The following is a 22,597-nucleotide window of genomic DNA, read 5'->3' on the forward strand; positions in this document are numbered from 1 at the left end:
GACTCTGGTGTTGCAGTGCTCATCTTGCTTTATTGGCCGAGGGAGCCGGCGTACAGCTTCTGGGTCACGTGGCCAGCATTACTAAGCCGCTTCTGGCAAACCAGAGCAGCGCAGGGAAACGCCGTTTACCCTCCTGCCAGAGCGGTACCTATTTATCTACTTGCACTTTGAGGTGCTTTTGAACTGCTAGGTTGGCAGGAGCAGGGACCGAGCAATGGGAGCTCACCCCGTCGCGGGGATTTGAACCGCTGACCTTCTGATCGGCAAGTCCTAGGCTCTGTGGTTTAACCCACAGCGCCACCCGCGTCCCTTAAAGGACACCAAGGGCAACGTAAATGTAAAACGGCTGATTGCTTGCTAATAGGAAAGCAATCAAGATTGGTCCTTGGGGGTTTCATACTCTTTTCTAGAGCATGAGTCCCCCCGTCCGCACTCTGCTGGACCCAAATGATCCAGTTATGTTACCATAGCTGTCAACCATGGTTATGCTTAACCAGGCTTAGGACTCATTATCAGAAGCCATGACTTATGAGAACCCTATTTATGCTGCTCTCCTATAGCAAATGGGTGGGTGGGTGCTGCCACTCATCTGGCCTCCTAACAGCATAGTTGCTGTTGCATACTGAGATAGGCATTATAAAATGACTCCTAGAATTTCCTATCACGGGGGGAAAAATACATTAGGAATATTTGAATGGCGGGGGGGGGGGGGAGGAGGATGCCACTGGGTTTTTAAAAAACCAAATACCTGTAAGTATACTTTGGCTTCCCCTCGTTCCCCCCCGGCCCCTTTAAGACTGTACCTGAGTTCAGTTCTCACCTGGCATTTTATGCCTGCAAGGCTGCAGGTACACGTTTCTGGGTCACAAAAGACTCGACAGTCACAGCCGCAGTCCTCCCTTGACAGGCGAATGGCTCGCAGCTCGTGTTTTTCTTCTACGTCAATCTTCTTGACCCCGGAGGCTCTCAGGAGTGCCCTTCGCTTTTTTGTTGGCAGAGGCTGTAGAAAGAAGTACTCGTCTACTTCTGTGTTATCTAGATCTATATCATCGTCGGAAATGTCGTCCAGTGTCAAAGTGTTTGCTTCCTCGGACTCCACGGTGCCGTTCTTTGTCATCTGCAACACAGAGCCATGAAAAAGCGTGTGGAGGATTCATTGAGAAGAAGAGCCATTCTCAGCTCGAAAACAGTTAACAAGGGCAATAAACCCTGTTTTTATCATGAAAGGCTATACAGTGGTACCTCGGGTTAAGAACTTAATTCGTTCTGGAAGTCCGTTCTTAACCTGAAACTGTTCTTAACCTGAAGCACCACTTAGCTAATGGGGCCTCCCACTGCCACCGCACAATTTCTGTTCTCATCCTGAAGCAAAGTTCTTAACCCGAGGTACTATTGCTGGGTTAGTGGAGTCTGTAAACTGAAGCGTCTTAAACCTGAAGCGTCTGTAACCCGAGGTACCACTGTATGAACATGGCTTTCAACCAGTGCTCTTTTTCTGGGGGGGACACAGGGATACGCATACCCCTAAACATTTTGTGAATCTAAGTTTGGCCTCATTGAGGGGCAGTGTTTCAATATGAGTAGGAAAATGAGAGTACCCCTAAACATTTTTTTTTAGGGGGGGAAAGCACTGCTTTCAACTAAGGCGCTCCTGGCATGGAAGTGGGCGGGCTTGTTCCAGTGCTTCTTACTGTTTTTGAACTTACCAACTTATGGCACTGCCCTATATAGTGTGAGACCATTTATCCTTCTATCCCAGTATTATCTATCTGAACCGGCAGCAGCTTTTAGCATCCCTAACTCCTAGTACCAGCCACTTTTCCTAGGTGAGGCTACAGACAATCCGTGATGGAAAGCATCGAATTTGTCACGCAAAAGAGGGGAAAGAAAGGCTCACGGGAGTATTGGCAACAATCTAAGTGGCAGGGCACTTTCCTTTCAGAAACCTTCCATTCTAATGGAATTGATCCTCAACCTAATGTTAATCTCCAGCTTTGTTACTGCAGTAGTAGCCATCTTGTTTTGCCTTATCTATGACATACTGCAAAGGTCCTCTGAGACCTGAATTGTGCCACGAATGAAGAAATCAGTGATGTGGGGCAGAAAATGTTCTTGTTTCCCCGAGTTCCTTTGTAACAAGGAACGGATGCCAATTGCAAATATGACGTTAGGCAAGCTTAGCAGGTTCAAAGCTTTGTTTACAGAATACAAGCAAAATAAGTGTGCTAAATTGTATCTGACTGGTGGTAAAGGTCCTTAATTCCCCAACCTTTCACAGGCCAATTTTGACAATCACCTTTCAATCCAAGAGCATCAAGGTAACCACTGATAGCTGGTCAGCAGGTACAACTGATTGGCGCTGGGAGTGTGCCTGCAATGGAGCATGCTCAGCTTTGCACCCTTCATTTGAGAAAGTGGCTTGAATGCAAACTGCTTTGGAACTGAGCAAACAAGCCCCCCAAGCTGCGCTAGGGAGTTCTCCCACCAGGAACTGTCTAGTGCGGACAGCCCAGCGTGGCTTCCTGTCAGTGTGATAGGGACCCCCACTTGCAAATAAACTTTAGGCTGCCGATTGTCCCTTTGAGGCCACGTTCGCAACTGCCCCACACCTGCCATTGGATGTGACACTGGATGTGGGACAGGTGGCAACAACCTTGAAGACCAAATTGACAGGCATAATTTTGCCTGTGACTGGAGGCTCCCTACAGCTGCTCTACAGTAGCAGAAAATTTTCCTATGCAAATTTAAACTAATCTGCATAGGAACCCCCCCCCAAAAAATATATATATTAAAGACTGCATATTAATACACCTTTTGCTACATATTTGTATTCAGCCTTACATAGCCTGAGACCTCAGAGATAGTAGGCAAAACAACACCATCTGCACACAGGAGTAGTCTTGAGAACCCCAAGGTTTGCAGAAATTCTACTAATCTTTAGAAAAAGAAAACCACTAAGTAGGAAGGGAACCCCGAAAAAGAACCCAATGAAGGCAGAGCATGCTCAGTGGGCATGGAATGCTGACTGACTGTTGATGGGAGGTGGAGGTGGAATGTCCGTAACAGGAGCACTTCATACTGCAAACGTTTATTGCAGGCCCCACATGTAACTGCATGCTCTGCCATAGCTTCTTTGATTCTGCAGAGCCACAGACTAAACGGATCAACTAAGCTGGGCAACAGCATCTACTTCCACTGTACAGCTCGCTCTGAGACCCTTGTCTCACAGACAGCACCATGTACTTCTTTGAAACGTGTAAAAATATTTTGGACACAAAGATGAACCAATGTTCTGCTCTCTTTCCAACCAAGTGGCCAGCAGGTGGAGCTCTCAAACAACCTGCAGCTGACTAGGGACTGTGCACTATGTGCTTTAAAAATCAACAATAGGCCTTTTCCTGTTTCAAATGTGGTTTTAAATCATGAGTGGGGTGGACAAATGTTGCTGGACTCCCAACTTCCATCACCTTTAGCAGTTCACCATTCTGGCTGGGACTGATGCTGCTTGGAGCCCAGTGACATTTGGAGGGCTCCAGGTTCTCCACCAAAATACATTTTGTTTGTTTTAAGCAGAGCTGCATAAAACCTGTTTTTCTCCATCTTCACTAGAAGGAAGGTTTTTGAGTTGTTATTTTCATCTATGCTAATTATTTCCTTTTGTATAGTGTCGGTTTTTGTTTTGTTTTGCTTTTTAAGCTGCCTAGAGCATTGATGGGAAGCCATGTACATATCACCACTGCGACCATCATCTTGTAATAACCCATTTCTCGCCTGCTTTGCTCCTAACACTGCCAGCGCGATCCCAAGACATGTGGGATGTGGTCTGCTTTGCCCACTCCACTTCACAAGGACAGAGTTGAGGGGGTGAATTTTCAGTCAGTTTTGACTCTGATCTGGATGTGATCTGCTTTCAAATCAGCCGAACTGAGTGCTTTAAATACTGCTGCAACCACCTGCTCAATCTGGAGTGCCTCTGTGGCGCTTAAGCAGACGGTGCGAGTCCAATATGGCCCACTGGCCATGTATGGTGACTTGTCTTCATGTGTGTGTATTTGCCAGTAGCCTGGGACCATAAAAAAATAAGAGATTGCTCAAGTCCCAGACAAACAATATGAGACACAAAATTTTGCAGAGACAGTCAGTAGCATCATCTCTCTGAACGCCAGGTGTGTCCAGTGCCTGTAAGCTCTGACTGGGCATGAGAAGGAACACATAAACAGATTGGTGCAGGACATGCTTCAGTCAGAGTCACCTGCAGGTAGATACCATACAGAACACATATAAAATGGGTTCCAATATTTTATCCGGCAGCCTCATCCCACATTACCCAGATTCCTAACACAAAGCAGCGCTTCCTTAAAATAACCAGCCAAAATCTCTTGTGCAGAACACTCCGCACTAAGCAACTTGGCTAACCATATTTAAATTTTGATCAAAGCGAGAACTTTGATGGGGGGAAATGAATTGCCATCGTATCTGCATAGCAGGAAGGAAGCTGTCGCTGTAAAGAGCTCAGGTGGAAGCCTATTACAAATCTGATGAGTTAATGTGGGAAACAGGGAAGATGCCAGCTTCCTTGGGGCAATTGACGTGCAGCCATGTTAGAAGCGGAGATGCAATCTTGCCAAGGATGTAAGTGCGGCAATTCCTCTGTTTCCTGCTTCTTGCCCACACGGTAGAGAGGCAATGCAGTTCGCTAGCCTTGTCCTTACCTTGAGCTTTAAAGAATTCAGTTTCTCCTCCCTGAGATGCTCTCTCAACATCTCTCGGTGAAGCCTCTCTTGCTCCATCGCAAATTCCCCCAGTGTGTACTGCCGCACACTGTTGTGACGTGTGGACATGCCCAGGGTGCTTCCTCCTTGGCTGGGGACGCTCGTGAACCCTTGCCTCCTTGTGAAGTAGTACACCGTAACACAGTTAAAATGAACATTCTTCGTCCTCTTCCGCTTCTCTCTTTTCAGAATCGATGATGCTGCAAAGAAAGAAGGTGACCAGCTTGGAATAAAAACCATTCTCACCATTTCACAAATTCTCAACAGTGGGGTTCCCCAGGCCAGCTGGTGCTGAGCACCTCTGCCTGGGGGAATCAGGGATAAGGAAGGAGTGCTGGTGGTGGGAGCTGGCATGAGTACAAGTTGCGTGTGCCTCCACACACACACAACCGATTTCCCATGTGGGGAGAGGGAGTTATTCCAATTCTCGGCCTTCCTCGCTCTGTGCAGTTAATTGGGTGGAGAAGCTGGCCTGTTGCCAGTTTCCTTCTCTCTCCCTCCCCTATCAGCATACATGCTTAATTCGGCATTCAACTTATTTTCATTCATTTTCATTATTGTTATTAGCATATAGTGCTACTGCCACATTTAGTCAATTCATTAGTTTTGTTAACGGATCAAAAACATTCTGAAAGGCTAACAAACTACCCCTTCCCCCCAATCAACGGGGAAGTAGATTTATAGCCATCTTAAGTTATTTTTAGCAATCCTTAATACAAAACTGACATTTTCAAAAAGGCTTTCATTCCGTGTGAAAACAGGAACTGCCTGTTCAAAGACAATACCTCATGTGACATGTTGAATTCACACATCACAACAAAAGAATATCGGGGGGGTTGGTTGGTTTTGGTTTGTTTTTGAACTGCTTTCTCATGTCCCTATTTAGGCAGGATTAATGGATTACTCAGCTAAAACTCTTAGGACTCCTTGGTCATTTAATCAGGTGGTAGTCAATGTTGCTGTTAAAAGTTTTGCTGCAATGCAGTTCCATCAATGTTCATTGCACTTTCCAGAGCAACTTTAATTTGTTTCCAATCTCAACTTCCGATCTTAACTGTGGAACAATGCGAAGGCAACAAAGGTGTTGCAAAAGAGATTCAAAGGTGTTCCAGTAAAAACAGGCACTGCTTCTCCTACGAGACAAACCTAACTGCTTATTTTTATATAAAGCAGAATAGAGGCCTAGAACCTCCAACTATATAGCCAGCCATCTCAGAGGTAACAACAACATGGAGGTTCTTCTTCCCATACTGTCTCTAGGAACCAGGACAGGCAGGCTTAAATACCTTGGGAGTGGACCTTAGGAAAGCCTATTTCCTCCTGGGGGCACCTGCTCTCCAAGCCTGTCTGCCATTGACCAATTTAACAGGAGCCAGATTCCCAAGCTGGCAAAGGGAGCCAGAGTTTGCCCACCGGAAGTGAAAACCCCATCAGTCCTGGTTCCCGTCAGGTCCCAGTGGAAGGAGGCATCACCAACCTGCTGCACCCATTAGGGCAAGTGGACTTACTTATTTTTACACATCTGTATGTTGCATTTCCATTAAAAATATAACAAGACAGAATACAACAGATAAAAGCAAAATCAACAAAGATATCCATAAAACATAAGAATCTAGACAGTCCTTAAGGTACTTTGGCCCCAAGTTGTTTAAGACATGTATTAACAGAAGTCCCTTGAACATGGCAGCTCTCTTAGTGGTGGGGTAACATATTGCCAGTAATCTGGTCCTGTGAGCAGTCTGCACAACTGTGGACCAGATAAAAGGCTAATCCCACATAAAGCACATTACAGCTATCAAGCCTTCAGGCAGTGCCAATGTTTGGGCCACTGTGGTCAGGTTGTCACCGTTCAGGAAAGGTTGCAGCTGGCAAACCACCTGAACCTGGTAAAAGTCACTCCAGACCACAGAGGTCAACTGGACTCTCATGACAAAGATGGTTCAAGGAATACCCCCAAAATGAACACCTGCTCCTCCTTCAAAGAGAGTGCCATCCCATCCAGAACAGGCAGCTTATCTATCTCATGGACATGGAAACATCCAACCCACAAGGCCTCCCTCTTTATAAAGGTAAAGGTAAAGGAACCTCTCACAATTAGGTCCAGTCGTGGCCGACTCTGGGGTTGCGGCGCTCATCTCACTTTATTGGCTGAGGGAGCCGGCGTACAGCTTCTGGGTCATGTGGCCAGCATGACTAAGCCGCTTCTGGCAAACCAGAGCAGTGCACGGAAACGCCGTTTACCTTCCCGCCGGAGCAGTACCTATTTATCTACTTGCACTTTGACGTGCTTTCGAACTGCTAGGTTGGCAGGAGCAGGGACCGAAAAACGGAGCTCACCCCGTTGCGGGGATTCGAACCGCTGACCTTCTGATCGGCAAGTCCTAGGCTCTGTGGTTTAACCCACAGCGTCCCTATCTTTATTCAGGTACCCAACATAAAACAAACAAACACAGGGCTTGCTTAAACCTCAAGTAACTTGGATTGGCTAATTAAGGTTTAAGCAAAGGAAACATGGTTACCTGCCTAGTGAGTATCTTGCCCCATGTTTTCACAAACCGATTACTCTCTCATGGCATATCTTGTGCATGAGAAATTAATGCCAGAGGCCTGCCACACAGTGATGCTATTTAAGTAGCACGAATGCACGATGTGTGTTTGTCTTGTTTCATTCATTCCTTCATCTCTCCCATGTGCTGCACAAAAAGGTAGACTTGTCGTCATGCAGCTGTTACATCAGAAATAAATCAACCTGTCAGGAGCATAGTTTTCCTACACTCATCACACAGGCTGTGTAAACACCAGACCTTTTAAAGGGCATTCAAAGCACACACCCATACCCCAAGAATTCTGGGAACTGCAGTTTGTTAAGGGTGCGAGGAGTTGCAGGTTTGTGGAGGACAAATGACAGTTCCCAGGATTCTTGGATGTGTGCTTTGAATGTGTTTTAAAGGTCTGGTATTTATCCCTTTCTCGTGTATTCGAACATACTTTCTAGGCAATGCATACTGATTTTGAAAAGAGCGCCTTAAATAAAACAAAACAGCTCCTTAAATGCGTTATCCCTGCTGTGCAGCTGGTCCAGACAGAGATACCTCATGCTGAAATTCTGAATGCTTTTGTTTCCCCACAAAGAAGCAGGCCGTTGTTAGCCTGCAGTGTAGAATATTAACCGCGCACACGCACTAGCTGCTTGACTCCTGAAGATATGACAGGAGCCTGCCTGATTTACTGGGAGACGGCAGGAGGAGACTGGGGGGGAAACTAGATGATGAGTTATGGCTGTGCAATTTAGGTGCGACAGTTGCACAGGTATGATGGGAGAACAGTAATGGTCAGAAGGGAGGAACTGAGATGGTCATAAAAGATGCTGACAGCCTTTGTAACATGAGGCCATATATTTAACAGCAATAAGGCACAACAGGACGTGTGAGCTGGTTAAAAACTCTTCTGTCTCAGGCAATTAGAGCCATTTGGCCTTCAGGCCCTTCTTGCTGCCACACATCCACAGGGAGCAATAGCAGGTTTTTTTAATCTTAGGCGATAGATGGGTTTCAACCCATCATGTTATTGGGGCAGGGGTGAGGTGGGACCTGTGACCAGTCAGTGAGTAAAAGAAAAAAGAAAATCACAATATTTGTCTCAAACTGTGTTCAGGGAAGGAACTCTGTGGTTCTTTAAAAGATCATCAGGGACACCTGAGTGAAAAGGTCAATAATGATGGATTTGTGTCCCTGAAGTTGTGAGGCCCAATGGTCTTAGCCAGTTTCCAGTGCAGTTAGCGTGTGCACCTCTGAGCATGCTGCAGAATTCTCTGCAAGGCTTAAAGCAGGGGTTGGCGATTATGATGTTGCTGATATTTGTCACCATCCACCTGTCTTGGGAGACAATGGAAGAGTGCACCCTTGGGGGTGAATTCTAACGACTGGAGAGTTACAGCGCCTGCTGTGGCCGTAAAGACCGACATGGGAGACACATGTTTTGCTGCAGCTGGGGCAGAAGAAGACATCAGGTTGTGCTGATACACCTGTGCCCTGGCATTTCTTCTCTCTGAGCTACTCCCAGTGGTCATTCCTCCTCTGGTCACTGCTGTGGATATACAACCTGATTGTCTCCAGGCGCTGCAGTCGTCTGCAAGGGATTCCCACATGGCAAGTTTAATGTTGCCAGCCTTCAAGACTTGCTTGCGGACATCTTTGTTGGTCTGCCAATGGGCCTGGTGCCTGTAGTTTGCTGGACTACAGTTCCCATTATCCCTGACTATTGGCCATGCTGGCTGGGGCTGATGGGAGTTGGAGCTCAACAGCAGCAAGATAAATGGCTACAGATTCCTTGCTACCGGCTTTAAGGTTCCATGAGAGACAAGTCAGCATGGAAGAGGTTCCCTTCTATCATGCTCTCAACAGATGCTTCCATTCATCTTTGGTGCTTCCTGTTCCTCACTGAGAGTCCCTTCATTTGTGGCTCTTCAGTGACCCCATCTATACCAAGGCCATTGCAAAACCTAGCCAAAACCCGGTAACAAAATGAGCCAGGTATGAAATAATCAATGTAACTTTCTCTTGTGAACGGGAAACTGCCCAACACAATGACAACATGAGGTGGAATATTATCTCTAGATACGATTAGTGTAGGCAAACACTGGCCGCCTTCTTTATTACCTTTTAGACCTCTAGCATTGCTAAAGCCCAGGACCTCTGGAAACGGAAACACAATACCTTTCTACCAAAAACACAATCTTTTTCCTATAGGAAGCAATTATAGATCTGTTTCATTTATACCTCCAGGTGGCCTGTTTTATTAGCTTCATAAATAACTGAGTACACTATCACAGAGGGCCTATATTACTTTACAGCCATTATTTCATTGCTTTTAGTTTTTAATTGCAACCTGGAACATTATTAATACACATTTGCTCCCATTCAGCAAGGGACAGCCATGTGAGGAAGCAGGCATCATCTGAAGGCACAGCTGAGGTGCATCCTTATTGCTACATGTGGCACATCAACAGCCCAGAAGAAAAACAGGATCAACCCAAGTCACGAAAGCTTCCTGCCTGATTGCATGGAAAGCCTGTTTGCCACAGGCGAGTGACCAGGGACAAAACTGTCTTACCAGAATATGGCAATTTGTTTGGATAAGAGCTGAAATTGGCACAGAATGTGTTCCTTGTTAAGTATGAAGCTCCAGATTTTATCTCCAAATAAAGCATCTCCTGATTTTATATCCTGCTCTTGCACAAGGTTCTCTGTGGTCTCCTGTCCAGACTGCTGAGTGGTTTCACACACGATTAGCTCCAGTAAGGCGACAGCATCTGGTGTTTCCAGCCCATCAACTAGGCTCTATCCTGTGTCAATTCTGAGTGAGATACCTCTCTGAGACTTAGAGATCCAATGTGACCTTTAGTTGGTCTTCATATGAGGAAACTCCTTACGCATAATCTTGCTTAAGCAAATTCTACCAAGCTTTCCAAAAATAGATCACGGAATTCCACTGGCGGGTGGAGGTGGGGGGGGGGTCTCAGCTCAGTTAAAAATAAACCGATGCTGTGAATGGAAAGCATGTTTGCCTTGTTTGCAAAAAAGAAAATGGGGGGGGGCGAGAAAAAGTAGCATAAATGACATGTCAAGTCTTTTAATCTTTTTCAAGCACCATTTCTACTGTAAAAAGAAGTTACTCAGTTACTAAACATAAATAAATTGAGCTTTCGCTGGCTGGAATCCAAAGTGTAAGCACTTTCCTCAGCAGTCTCAGCTATTCTCCTCCTGTCAAAGGCACATTAAAATAAATGTGAGCCATATGGCTCCGCAACAGAGTACCCGCAGGTTTACAACCAGCAGGGCAATGCAATTCGTTTACTGCCATCAGAGAAATATTTTAGGGAGAGGGGAAGTCTCAAGGCAAGAGCGTGTAGCACAGAGCAGCCCATTTCTTTTCCCTTTTGTTTTTTAAAGCAACGTGGCAGACGACAAGGCTATTCTTAAAGCCACTAACCCATTTTCCTGCTTTCTGATATATTCTCAGTGCTGTGCTGGAACATTCTAATAAAAAGGATTAACCCCATTCTACACCCACTCCCTGGATTTCCCACATAGTATTCATCAAGTCTTAACAAGATAGGACTGTCAAGTGTAATTCATCATCGCGGTAATCCAGGTCAAAACATCACTTTTCCAAAAGGCCCACTTTTAACAGCCATCCTAGAAAGCAAAGCCAGACGAAAGGCTCACGGACGCTAATGGACTTTAACGTCATGCACTAAACAAAATGAAATCTAAAGAAACAAAGCAGATGCCGCCTTAATGTGCACTCCAAAAATAGCGTTGTTCTTTCTTGCAGACAAAGAGATGCCTTCTGTTGAGTCACAGGACTAGTCCATCTAGCCCAGTTTTGGTCTGTTCTGACTGGCCACTGCTCTCCAAGATTGCAGGCAGGAGGTTCTCTCCCAGCCCTGCTATCCAAGCTCCATTAACTTGAGATTGCAAGGGACTGAATTTAGGATTTTGTATGTGCAAGTCATGTGCACTGCTGCTGAGATATATGTGGCTCCAATGCATCAAGCCTTTAATTTGGATCCATGCAAAACTAAACGTGGACCAAACTGCAACCACAGCCTATTCAGGAAAGGAGACACCCTTGTCTTACATGAGCACTGGCCTCTTAACCAACCATAGGATACCATCTGCTGGACCACTGTCTAGTCTAGCTGAATGGAACATAAGCACAGATGACTTTATTTGGCTTAGTGTTACATCTAAACCCAGGGGTGTGATTTGTTTCCCCCATACAAACCACTGAGCAGTAAGCCCAAAACAAACCATGGTTATAGCTCATGGTTTGTTTGGAGATAAACAAACCATGAACCTGGGTTGAGATGTGATGCTAAAACAAACCATGGCTTGGCTCCTGTCAAAGCAATTGTAAATACTGGAACCAGAACCAGAAGCTAGTCCCATTGACTTCAGTGAGACTTAGTCCAAATCAGGTTACAATACTATGCACACAGAACACTAAGATATGCAGCCCAAAAGGGCAGTTTTTAATCCTACACTTCAACTAACATTTATTGCGTCAAGAGCTTTCTAGTCTAAATCTTAGTCAACCACACAGCCACAACATTTCTGCCATAGCTTTAATTCCAATTTATACATAAGTTGGGAGGTTTTCTGAGTTGATTCTGCTGAATGCTGCTGTGAGCCCTGGGAGGAGCTCAAGTTGTAATGTGACTAAGCAAAATACACGAAGCATTTTTGCCATTGCCACCACTGAACGCTGATGGTGGAGGAACAAGATAGGCTGAAGTTTCTAGGCCTGCAACTTGTAGGGCTTTGTGGGGGTGGACCTCCTTCTCCTCCCTCAGGCAATATCCACTCTATCCTATGGCCCCTGATATACCCTTCCAGGGACCACAGTATTTGATTTTATTGGCATTTTACTGTTCTTCTCTGCTTAAGTTTTGATATATTTGATTGTTCTTGCTGATGCTTGTTCTGCAGACTAGTTTTTACTGTTTGTAAGCTTCTGAATATTGTTTAATATAAAAGGGGTCTATAATCTATTTACATAAATAATTAGGCATTCATCAATTTTATAAATATTTTTTAAAAAACAACAATTTAAGCTGTAGTCCTATACCCATTTACTTCACGGCAAGTTTAATTGAACTCAACGGGACTTCTGAGTCACAGTGCATAGGACTCGTCTAAGTAATTTGCTTTCTGTGTAACATTTTCCTTTTTGTCCAGCTTTGTGTGGGGAAGCCTGCAGATTTTCTTACCAGTGTCTCTAATCATTACCCTAAAGGGATGCTGAATAAATAAACCTAGCAGTGCATTCAGTAAGATTTTCAAGTCGCACTTGGACTATGTTCAAAGCTACTCTTAGTAGCTATTTAAATATAGTTGTAGCACAGCTCACCTTGGCCTCAAACCCTGAATCCATTCTCCAAAGCAGTCTGCTTTTTTATAGTTTATGTTTTACGTTTTGTATTTAAGCCAACAGTGTCTTCTTAGAGCACTCTGCGAGGAAACAACACCTGATCAGCCTTCACTCACCAGTATCAATCCTTCAGGATATCCTTCACTCGCAATTGCACCTCTCCATTTTTCTCATTATCCTCTTTTATTTCCATTCCCTCCTTCATTTTCTTCAGTCTGTTCCACGTTTTTTTTGTCTCCCCCTCCTAAATATGTGGTGGTTTCTGAGATGGTTTACACAGCACATCTAAATTCCCATGCCCCTTAGGCCCTCATGATGTCTGAAACCAAAAGACACTCCCGCCAACTCTTTCTACAACTCTGAACAATAGCCATAGTGACAGCTTCTTCAAACTAAAGGCAAGGGCAGCAGGACCAAATAGTGGGACTTGTGAGCAATGCAGAAAAATATTTGTGCTCTGTCTACACAGTAAAAGCCCAAGTGTGATGGAATGCTCAGCGTTCCATAGGTAGTCCTCACCTTCTGGAGACTCTCCAGAGTGACAGCCCATGAGCCAATGTGCACATGTGGAAGTATTTTGCATATGCACACAAGGTCCTGGGGTCCCAATCAATATACTGAAAGGCCTAGACAGAGCATTCTGTTTCTAGTGTCAAGTCCTGGTTTGCTGTGGAACAGGTGTGAAGGGAACAAGATTGTAAACCTTCAAAAGTGCGACCAAACTTCTCGCAATGCATGGACTAGTTCACACACAACGTGCCACATCGTTTGATTTTTCTGCAGTTGATGAGTATCTTTTTATTGACCGGCAGAGCTAAATGTGTCAACTGACTCCACTGAAAAGGACTGCATGTGATTTAAGGGATATGACAATCCTATGTCCATAGCCTAGGGATGCTTGAGAAAAGCAGTATTTGCAAATTCTGACACGAACTGATCTGCAACTCCCAGTCTAACATTCAGCTCTCGGAACTTAGGCTGTAATCCTAACTCTACCTGCCTGACTTGAATAGGATTTGCTTCTGAGTAAGTAAGGTTAGGATTGGGCTGTTAGGCTACCCACCAGCTTTCACACTTCCCAAATATACTGATGCAGTTCTTAGCTCCAAAAAAGGTCACAAAATAGCTTTTTAAAATGTGTGCTCCGAGAGAAAATATATTCAGAAATGCATACTTTCAGAGAAAATGCATTTAAAATACAGGGCAACCTTAGAGGAAAACCCACTGAAATCAATGGGCATAACTAACTTAAATGATTTGATTTCAATACGCATACCCTGAGTTTGACCTTGTTGGATACAGAGCACATACTTTAATATGTATTTAGATGTGGATTTCCCCACCCCCTAAAGGACCGCATGATTAATGCAAAACAAAATGGAATTACGGGTGAATGCGTACAAAAATGACACGGGACGGAAGCAGACTGGTTCGCCTGTCCTTTCCACAGTGTTGTCACAAGTCATCACTAGATACTGTAGCCCCAGAACAATGAACACCTATGTGAGAATCAGGCTCTAGTCCCAACATCTGTTTCATGATGTCACTTCTTTCACTGGCCTATATTCCTTACCCCCATAAAGGATGGGCACCCATAATAATTTCCACTCTCCACAAACCTAACTGAACCATTCCAGGTATGCCCCTGACACCTTCACAGAAAAGCTACCCTAGCCAACTTAAGTATGACAGACAGCACAACTGCCTGACTGAAGTGTGATCAGGCCATTTTATTTTATTCCCCGCCCCCCGCCCCGGAATGACAAAGACACTACACAGAGGCCCCGGGAGAATAGCCTATTATTCCATTAGGCAGATGGACGAGGTCAGAAGTCAAAAATACATTTCAGTGTGCCTTGTTATAGAAGGATTTACTTTGCTGTTTATATAGGCTGCGGTTTGCTTTTGTTGGTAAGTCTACCATTCATTAATTTGAGGGCTTTGATACCACAGCTGTACATGTTTTTTTGTTTTTGTTTTTTAAAAGAAGTCACCGGCATTGGTTGGAGTCGTGTTTAAAAAATAAGGGACTAGGTCAGGGAGTCCAAGCACTCCTGTTCACTTATGCAAGCTGCATTTCACTCTCCCAAGTTCAGGGCGCAGGATGCTTTGAAATGCAATCGTCACATGCACTCACATCGCTTCAGCGCCTGAGGTTTGTAACTGCTTCCCAGGAGGGAAAATATCTCTCCACTGTCTGGTTTAATAACCAGATGAGACTCCTATTCAAGGCTCTTTCTGAAGCAGCAACAGCTTTGCTTCAATGCTAGGCAGGCTGCTGGCTCTGCGCCAACTCCTTTTCTCAACCTCATCACCAAGGTTATTTCCTGACAGAGCCACAAGCCATGGACTACATTAGGAAGAGCGGATTTATTGTTTTCATTATTATTATCATTGCTTTTTTTTCTGTACAGCAACTTTGAAACCTGGAACATGTTGTCTGAAGCAAATCATATACTATAGCAGACTAAAGGACAAAACACCAAGCTGTGCACCCTTATAGCTTATTCAACAGAAAGAGACATGTGTAGTAATGAAAACTGGTAATTTCATTTCTTAATTTGTTTTGCCTATAGCTGACAAACAGTGTTATTAGCTACTATTACATTCGGAAACTGACCCAAACCAATTTGACTTAGCGTCTCCTTGTTTTTAAGACACCCCACAGTTCTGAAAGAGCCATAGGACAAAAGCATGTCCCTTTATTCCAAATGTCTCTGCTCTGAGCAGTCTGGAATTTATACTGTTCTGTTCCATGTGGAATACTTGTATGTGTTTTTATAACTGTGATGGGCTTGCTACACACACTCTCTCTCTCTCTTTATTGCCAGGACCTTATGGTGAAGGATGGGCAAAAGATTCTATAAATAAATAACCAAATAAATGGGCTAGGGGGGGAACTATGCTAGTTTATCTTTGCAAATGATACAAGTTGTTGAAGACAGGGTTGTCTTCTAGTTGAAAAATTATGATTTGTTGTTCTTCCTGGTTAATTTACACCAAAATTTGATTATATTTAGGAAAACACTTTCTGGCTGTGCAGCAATTGTTTCCTAAGCAATGACATTTTCTCAGGAGGTATTGTGACTCAGCCTCTACCTTTTAGGCAGAATTTGATCCAGGGGTTCTAACTGGAGAAGGCCTTTCCTTTTCTATTTCCCCCTTCCCACCCCCATGTGCCCCTCAAAGTATTTTTACCCATCTCCTGTCATTTCTACCATTCTCCTTTCACACTCATCTTGTACCTTATCCCACCACCTCTCAAACTGCCCGTTTCTTTCATCCCTCCCTCCCCAACTGCACCTACCCCTGAACCCTGGTCCTTTTACATTAATTTCTTCCTCCTCTAACAGCTTATATCTCGTATCCCTTCCTTTCTGTACCCAAGCAAGTGAAGAGGCACTGAAGGAGGCTGTACCAATGAGGCCCACCTAAAAGTGGCCCAAGGCCCTACTCTTTGAGAAACATTACTCTAGATCAATGCTCTTCAACTTGGGTCCACAAATGTTGTTAGACTACAACCCCAATCAGCTCAAATCATTGACTAAACAGGTTGTGGAAGATATGAACTGACTCTAGATTATTTGCAGTCATTGCAACGAAACCTGTGCTTGACTGTGGGCCCCAAGCGTAAGAATATTCTCCCTCCCGCCCCCTCAAATGTGTGTGCTATAAAACATCAATTTTACTCTCCAACCATCAAAACTAACCACTTTAAAGTGAGCCTTTTTTCTACTCTCAGGCAAATCCTCATCTTTACAAAATATCAGCATAATCATAAGCAAACTCTTGCCTAGAGTAGGCATGCTATTTCTGCACCCAGCAGCTGTCAATACCACAAACTAAACTGTTTGCAACATTTAGTTTCCATCTTCAGCTATAAGGAAAGAGTAATTTGTTTCACAGAGCACTCTTTAAAAAAAAGTGAATATAGTACTTTTCTCAAAGCAACTGGAAAACACAGCTGCTGTGAAGAGCGACGTTATTGAAGACATAGACCACAATATTGCCTTCCATTGCATTGTTCTGAATTCTACTAGCATACACTGCAGTGCCAGAAATGGTCTAATGATTTGTTCATGTTATCTGCCACTGCACTAATAGACAGTGCTTAGTATCTATGAATCTTCAAGCTGACCTAGAATGCCCATACCAGATACTTAAGCACTGCTGGCTGCACATATAGTCGCCAGCCCTGCCATGTGCAGTGCACTGTCATAATACAAAGATGATTAGCAGTATTTTATTTAGCAGTTTATATCCCACATTTCAATAAAATGCAAATGCAAAACTCAGTAAAATCTACCAGGTTAAAAAAAAAAATCACCTTACTCAGATGCCCAGTCAAAGATTCTTCCACATCTCAATGTCTCTCTAAGGGAGTGTACACATTGCATAATAATGTGCAGTCAGCATTGGATGCAGACGCCTTTTGGATGTGCTATACACACAGCATCATCCCCATGTAGTCCTTGTACCACACTATTTTGTCAATCAAAAGCGCATTGTGCTAGAACAGTTTTAACCCATTTTGTGCAGAGAATGCCCTTCTCAAGCGCTTGCTGAATACATGCGTACACAGAGAATGCGTCCTCAGGTCACTTCCTATTAGGCAGGCCAACTGACATTATAGGGCTGTACCACTAAAATCCGCCTCCATATACCAATATGTATCATTTGCATATCAGTATATCAACACACCAGTTTCCAGCCTCTCTCTTTGGAAAGTTTGTGAAAAAATATGTTTTTAAAAAAAGTTTATGGAAACACCAATTGAGGGGAGGGGAAAAGAGAACCCTGTTGCACATTAGTATGGAAATGCACCCACCAGTGTGTATAGACAACACTGACAGTAGCTGCTGCTTTAGATGATGCTACAATGTGAAGGTGTGTAAAGGTAAAAGGTAAAGGACCCCTGGACAGTTAAGTCCAGTCAAAGGGGACTATGGGGTTGCAGCGCTCATCTGGCTTTCACACCGAGGGAGCCAGCGTTCATCCACAGACAGCTTTCCGAGTCATGTGGCCAGCATGACTAAACCGCTCCTGGTGCAACGGGACACTGTGACAGAACCAGAGCACATGGAAATGCCATTTATCTTCCCGCCACAGCAGTACCTATTTATCTACTTGCACTGGTGTGCTTTCAAACTGCTAGGTTGGCAGGAGCTGGGACAGAGCAACGGGAGCCCACACCGTCATGGGGATTCGAACCGCCGACCTTCTGATTGTCAAGCCCAAGAGGCTCAGTGGTTTAGACCACAGTGCCCTATGTACAAGAACACACAGTGGAAAAATGACCCCTGTGCATTTCAGTGGCTATGTGTGTACACAGCCCTACTCACACCCTTACAGCCATAACAAGAAACCTCCTTTCCTCTCCTTGGGAGGCCCTTCATATTCCATAACCAAGCTAAACCCATGTGTTTTTTGGAAACTGTCCCCCTCTTTCTCCCCCCAAATTCCCCCTTGTGGGTTCCCACTGCTCACCAGAGTACTCTAACCACAAACTCATGGACACACTCAATCTCTCTGAAACATAATAATTGCTTTAAACCAAATCAGACCATTGGTTCATCTAGTACTACTGTCTATATACCATCTGTCAGTGACTTTCTGGGATTTCAGACCAGCCTTTCCCAGCCCCACCTGGGATTAAACCTTGGGGTTTAAACCTTGGACCAAATCATGTCCTCCATCTGTGAGTTATCCCCACCCCCTTTGTCATACCCACTTGGGGATATTTCTTCCCTTTCTTATGCCACCATTCGGGGAACCATTAGAATCCATGCTGAATCTTTTATAGCTTCACACCGAAATGTCTTTCTCTCTGCCCAATTATTCCTGCTGTTCAAGTGTTCTAATAAGCAGAGAGAAGGAATCTAAGATTTCAGAATAGGCAGCAGAAGAGTAGGATTATAATGATTGACCTACATTGGTATTCTTAGATTATTCAGAGCCAACTATATTAACACAACTGCTATCTTTACTATAATGGGGCAACAGCAGAAACTGTATGATAAACCCAAAGCACACCCACCCTATTCTCTTATAAACGTGATGATTACTAGCTTGTGCAACAACGGGTTACACTATTTTATACATGTCCTGTTTGTTCTCTTATTTATATTTTGATACATTTGTAGTCTGCTTTTCTATACAGAATATTCAAAGCAGCCTATAGACGACAACAAGACAATATTAAACAAAAACAATGTAAATGATTGATCATGACATAAAGCATTAAAAATAACAAGCACATCCAGATCAAGCTGTCTATAAAGCCACTAGTTGGGTGCTGTATTTCAGCTGGATGCCTTTTGAAATAAATAGGTCATTTGCCCTGAGAAAGTCAAGCAATGATGGAGTCAGGTGGATCTCTCCCGGGAGGGCATTCCATAAGCTAAGGCCCTGTTCCTCATTGTTGACTGCTATGTATCTGAAGACAATTGGATACAGACCAGATCTTAATGCCCAGGCTGGTTCATATGACCAAAGACAGTTCTTCAAGTATCCTGTAAGCTTCTCAAGATCCTGGCCAATTTAGGTCTAGTTCAGCCACATGGTTCCACGGCAAAGTCATTCGCCTGATCAGGGCCAGTTCCAACACACCCAGCACCATGCAAATGACCTAAAATGTGTGGTGCTGCATAAGTGCATATTACCATGGGGCCAAACCAGTCTACTGCCCACTGAAGAATGCAGGCATTATTCAGTAAGTATAGTAAACAAAGGGGACAAAAGCATGGCACTTCATTGGAATGTTTTAATCTGCAGAGCTTCACTCTCCAGGTTTATTACTTACGGGTGAAATGATTTGAAGTGGATGGGTTGACACTATCACCACTGTCAGCGCTTTCACTGCTAGAAACGTCGTCATCCGATTCCCGCACCGAAGAGCAGGGCGAAGAGCCATCAACTTCTTCAAACTTCCTCTTTAAAATTCCACTCATAGCTGCAGCACTGTCACATGTACCTGCAAGAGGAACAGGTGCATTGAAGCAAGGAAACATTTGACTGCAGACCAGGCAATCAAGGTCTTTAAAGTCATTCTGAGATGGGTTTTCTAATACTAGAAATGCTCAGGCTTCTCATGAATAAGTTCCAGTGAGGGAGGGGGGCAGGGAGATAGAAGTGTCAACATTTGAGGCAAGAGAATTTCCTAGGTTCCCTCCTTTGTCTTATTAAGGAGTTTAAGAAAACCCTAACATCTAAATAATCACTGTAACAAGTAACACTGCTTTTCACAGAAAAACTGAAAATTTAAATCCATGTACCCAACTAATTGGTAATGCTAATAAAGTTGCCGCTGAATGTTCCAAAACTAGACCTCATACAAAACTGATCTGATGGGGGAAAGTCCTACAGTTTCCCTTTTTGTCTCACTTACATTTCAGGTTTCAATAAATCTTGTAAGAAAAGATGTAGAAGGCGCGGGGGGGGGGGGAGAGAGACTCCTGTTCACACAACAAGGTGTGCGGTGAAATTTTCCATACAGGGAAAGTTAGGGACAGAGGCACCAGCTTGCAAGGGCGATTGGAGGGGGGGCCATGTCACAAGTGTGAGCATCACATCTCCCTCCCTAAGCTTGGTAGAAGCTTCCCAGGCTTCGGGAAGGAGGCACCAGGCTCTAATACTCCAATTTACCAGGAACATTTAGGGGACTAGCCTAGGCCCGAGTCCACTGACCACACACAACTGAACACAGGAAGTACTGTTCCAAAAGGCAGGTGTGTTTCTGAGGCAGTGTTTGGCATGCACTAAACTACACTCCTTCTGGTACATGCGTGAGAATGGGATTCAGCATGACCTCACAAGTCCAAGATCTCCATGGCAGAATAGACTTTGTGAAAGGACAAACCAGACTTTGCTACAAGGCCTAAAAACCTTGTTCCACGATGCCAATCTTCCTGAAGAGTATTGGGCTGAATCTCTTAATTGTTTTGTTTATTATAATCACAGGTATTCTGCACCAATAGGCTGTACTCCCTATGAGAAGATGTTTGGTAAGAAACCATAACTCAAGCACATGAGAATCTTTGATTCTGACATGTGGGTCCATACTCCACAGAGAAGCAAGCTCGGAAATGGTGGTGTGCATAGCATATTTGTGGGGTACGAAAAAGGTGCATACAGAGTGCTGATGACTGACACAAATACGGTATGGTTTACCAGGAGTGTTCAGTACAATGCAAAGTGGGGGGGACAATGTGGGGATTTTCCAGAGTCACCCTGAAGCTGAAGAAGCAGAGGAAGCTGAGGATGATGATCAGGGTTCAGATTCCAGTTCCGTGGGAGGTGCTAGTGCTGCTGACCGTGACAGTGACACAGCAGACTACAAGAGTGTGAAGGCCTCACTCAGACCATCTGATGGGTCTGACACTGAACTGGAAGAACCACTGTTCACCATCGGCCACCATTCTCCTAAGAAAGAGGAGATGAGTGAAGACTTGCATCTAGTACGCAGATCTGAAAGGGCCACAAAGGGCAAACTTCCAAAGAGGTATGCTGATGAGTTTGCTAAAACAGCAACAGCTGTTGTTAGTAGCTCAGAGAAGGTGTGGGAACCTTCAAGCTTCCAAGAGGTCCAGGAGTTAACCTCAAAGGAAGCTGAACCATGGCTTAAAGCCATGAAGGCTGAACTTGATTCCTTAGAAAGGAACAAGACCTGGGAGCCGGTTCCAATAGTCCCAGGGATGAAGCTGGTTGACAGCAAGTGGGTCTTTAAGGCCAAGACTGATCAGAATGGCAAGGTAGTAAGACACAAAGCCAGATTGGTCGCCAGAGGTTTTTCACAGGTACCAGGACAGGACTACCAAAAGACCTACTCACCCACCGTCAAGCATGAGAGCATTAGGCTTATGCTCAAGATTGCTGCAGATGAAAAGCTTCACGTTTCACACCACAATGTGAACACAGCTTTTTTGCACAGGGTGCTGGGAGAGGAGATTTATATGCTTCCACCTGATGAAGTGCAGGTACAGAAGGGAATGGTCTGTAAACAACAGAAATCCCTATATGGTCTCAAACAGAGTGCCAGGTGTTGGAACACAAAACTAACAGAGACATTGTTTTCTCTAGGTTTTTACCAAGGCAAAGCTGGTCCATGTGTGTTTGTCCAAGAGGAGGGGCAAAACAAACTGTATTGTGTATGCTTTGTTGATGATCTTCTTTTCTTTTGGAAGCATCTGGGCTTTGTACCAAAGCACCCTAGCTCAGCTGCGAGAGCACTTTGACATGAAGGATCTTGGTATCCAACTATCTTTCTCTGGAAGTAGAGAAAAACCAGGCAGGTGATTTTTTTCATACACCAATCTCAGAAAATTGCTGATATATTGACCAGGCTGAATTTGGTTGATGCAAATCCTGTGCAAATCCTGATGCAAACACCAATGGTAACAGGTTTCCAGTTAGGTGATACTGGTGAAGCATTTTCTGACACTACATTGTACAGATGCATTCTAGGCAAACTGAATTTCATTGCCAGATGTTCAAGACCTGATATAGCTGTGAGCACTAATCTGCTTAGCAGACAAGCTAACAATCCTACTGTTCAGGATTGGAAAGCTCTGAAGCGCATAGTACACTATCTAAAAGGTACTACAGACTCAGATTCACTAGTCAGGGGTCTGGAGGTCTGGAGATATTTGCAGATGCAAGTTTTGGAAGTGACACCACAGATGGCACAAGCACTTACGGGGTATGCTACATGTACAACCAGAGTCTGTTTGACTGGCTGTGCAAGAAGCAGGCAACAGTGAGCCTGACTTCTTGTGAAGCTGAACTCAGTGCACTGTCATATTCACTTATGAATGGTTGTTGCAACCATTTAAGGACGTCAGGGTTAATATGAAATGTCCTACACAGGTGTATCAAGACAACAGGTCCTGTTT

At 44.3% G+C, this 22,597-nt stretch overlaps 1 protein-coding gene across 4 annotated transcripts in view; it reads right to left on the reverse strand.

Moving 5' to 3' along the window:
• The window catches only part of CSRNP3 (cysteine and serine rich nuclear protein 3), an 88,870-nt gene that overhangs the window by 7,982 nt on the left and 58,291 nt on the right, over positions 1-22,597 (reverse strand). For all 4 annotated transcript variants that reach the window (XM_083409114.1, XM_083409116.1, XM_083409115.1 and 1 more), the window contains 3 exons: positions 19,510-19,680; positions 4,713-4,972; positions 821-1,117 (listed from right to left, as the gene is read on the reverse strand). In XM_083409114.1, coding sequence (XP_083265240.1) covers positions 821-1,117; positions 4,713-4,972; positions 19,510-19,680 — 728 coding nt within the window. The remainder of the gene's footprint in view (positions 1-820; positions 1,118-4,712; positions 4,973-19,509; positions 19,681-22,597) is intronic.

The sequence above is a fragment of the Podarcis tiliguerta genome (genome assembly GCF_965153285.1).
Source record: "Podarcis tiliguerta genome assembly, chromosome: 1".
Taxonomy (NCBI): Eukaryota; Metazoa; Chordata; class Lepidosauria; order Squamata; family Lacertidae; genus Podarcis; species Podarcis tiliguerta.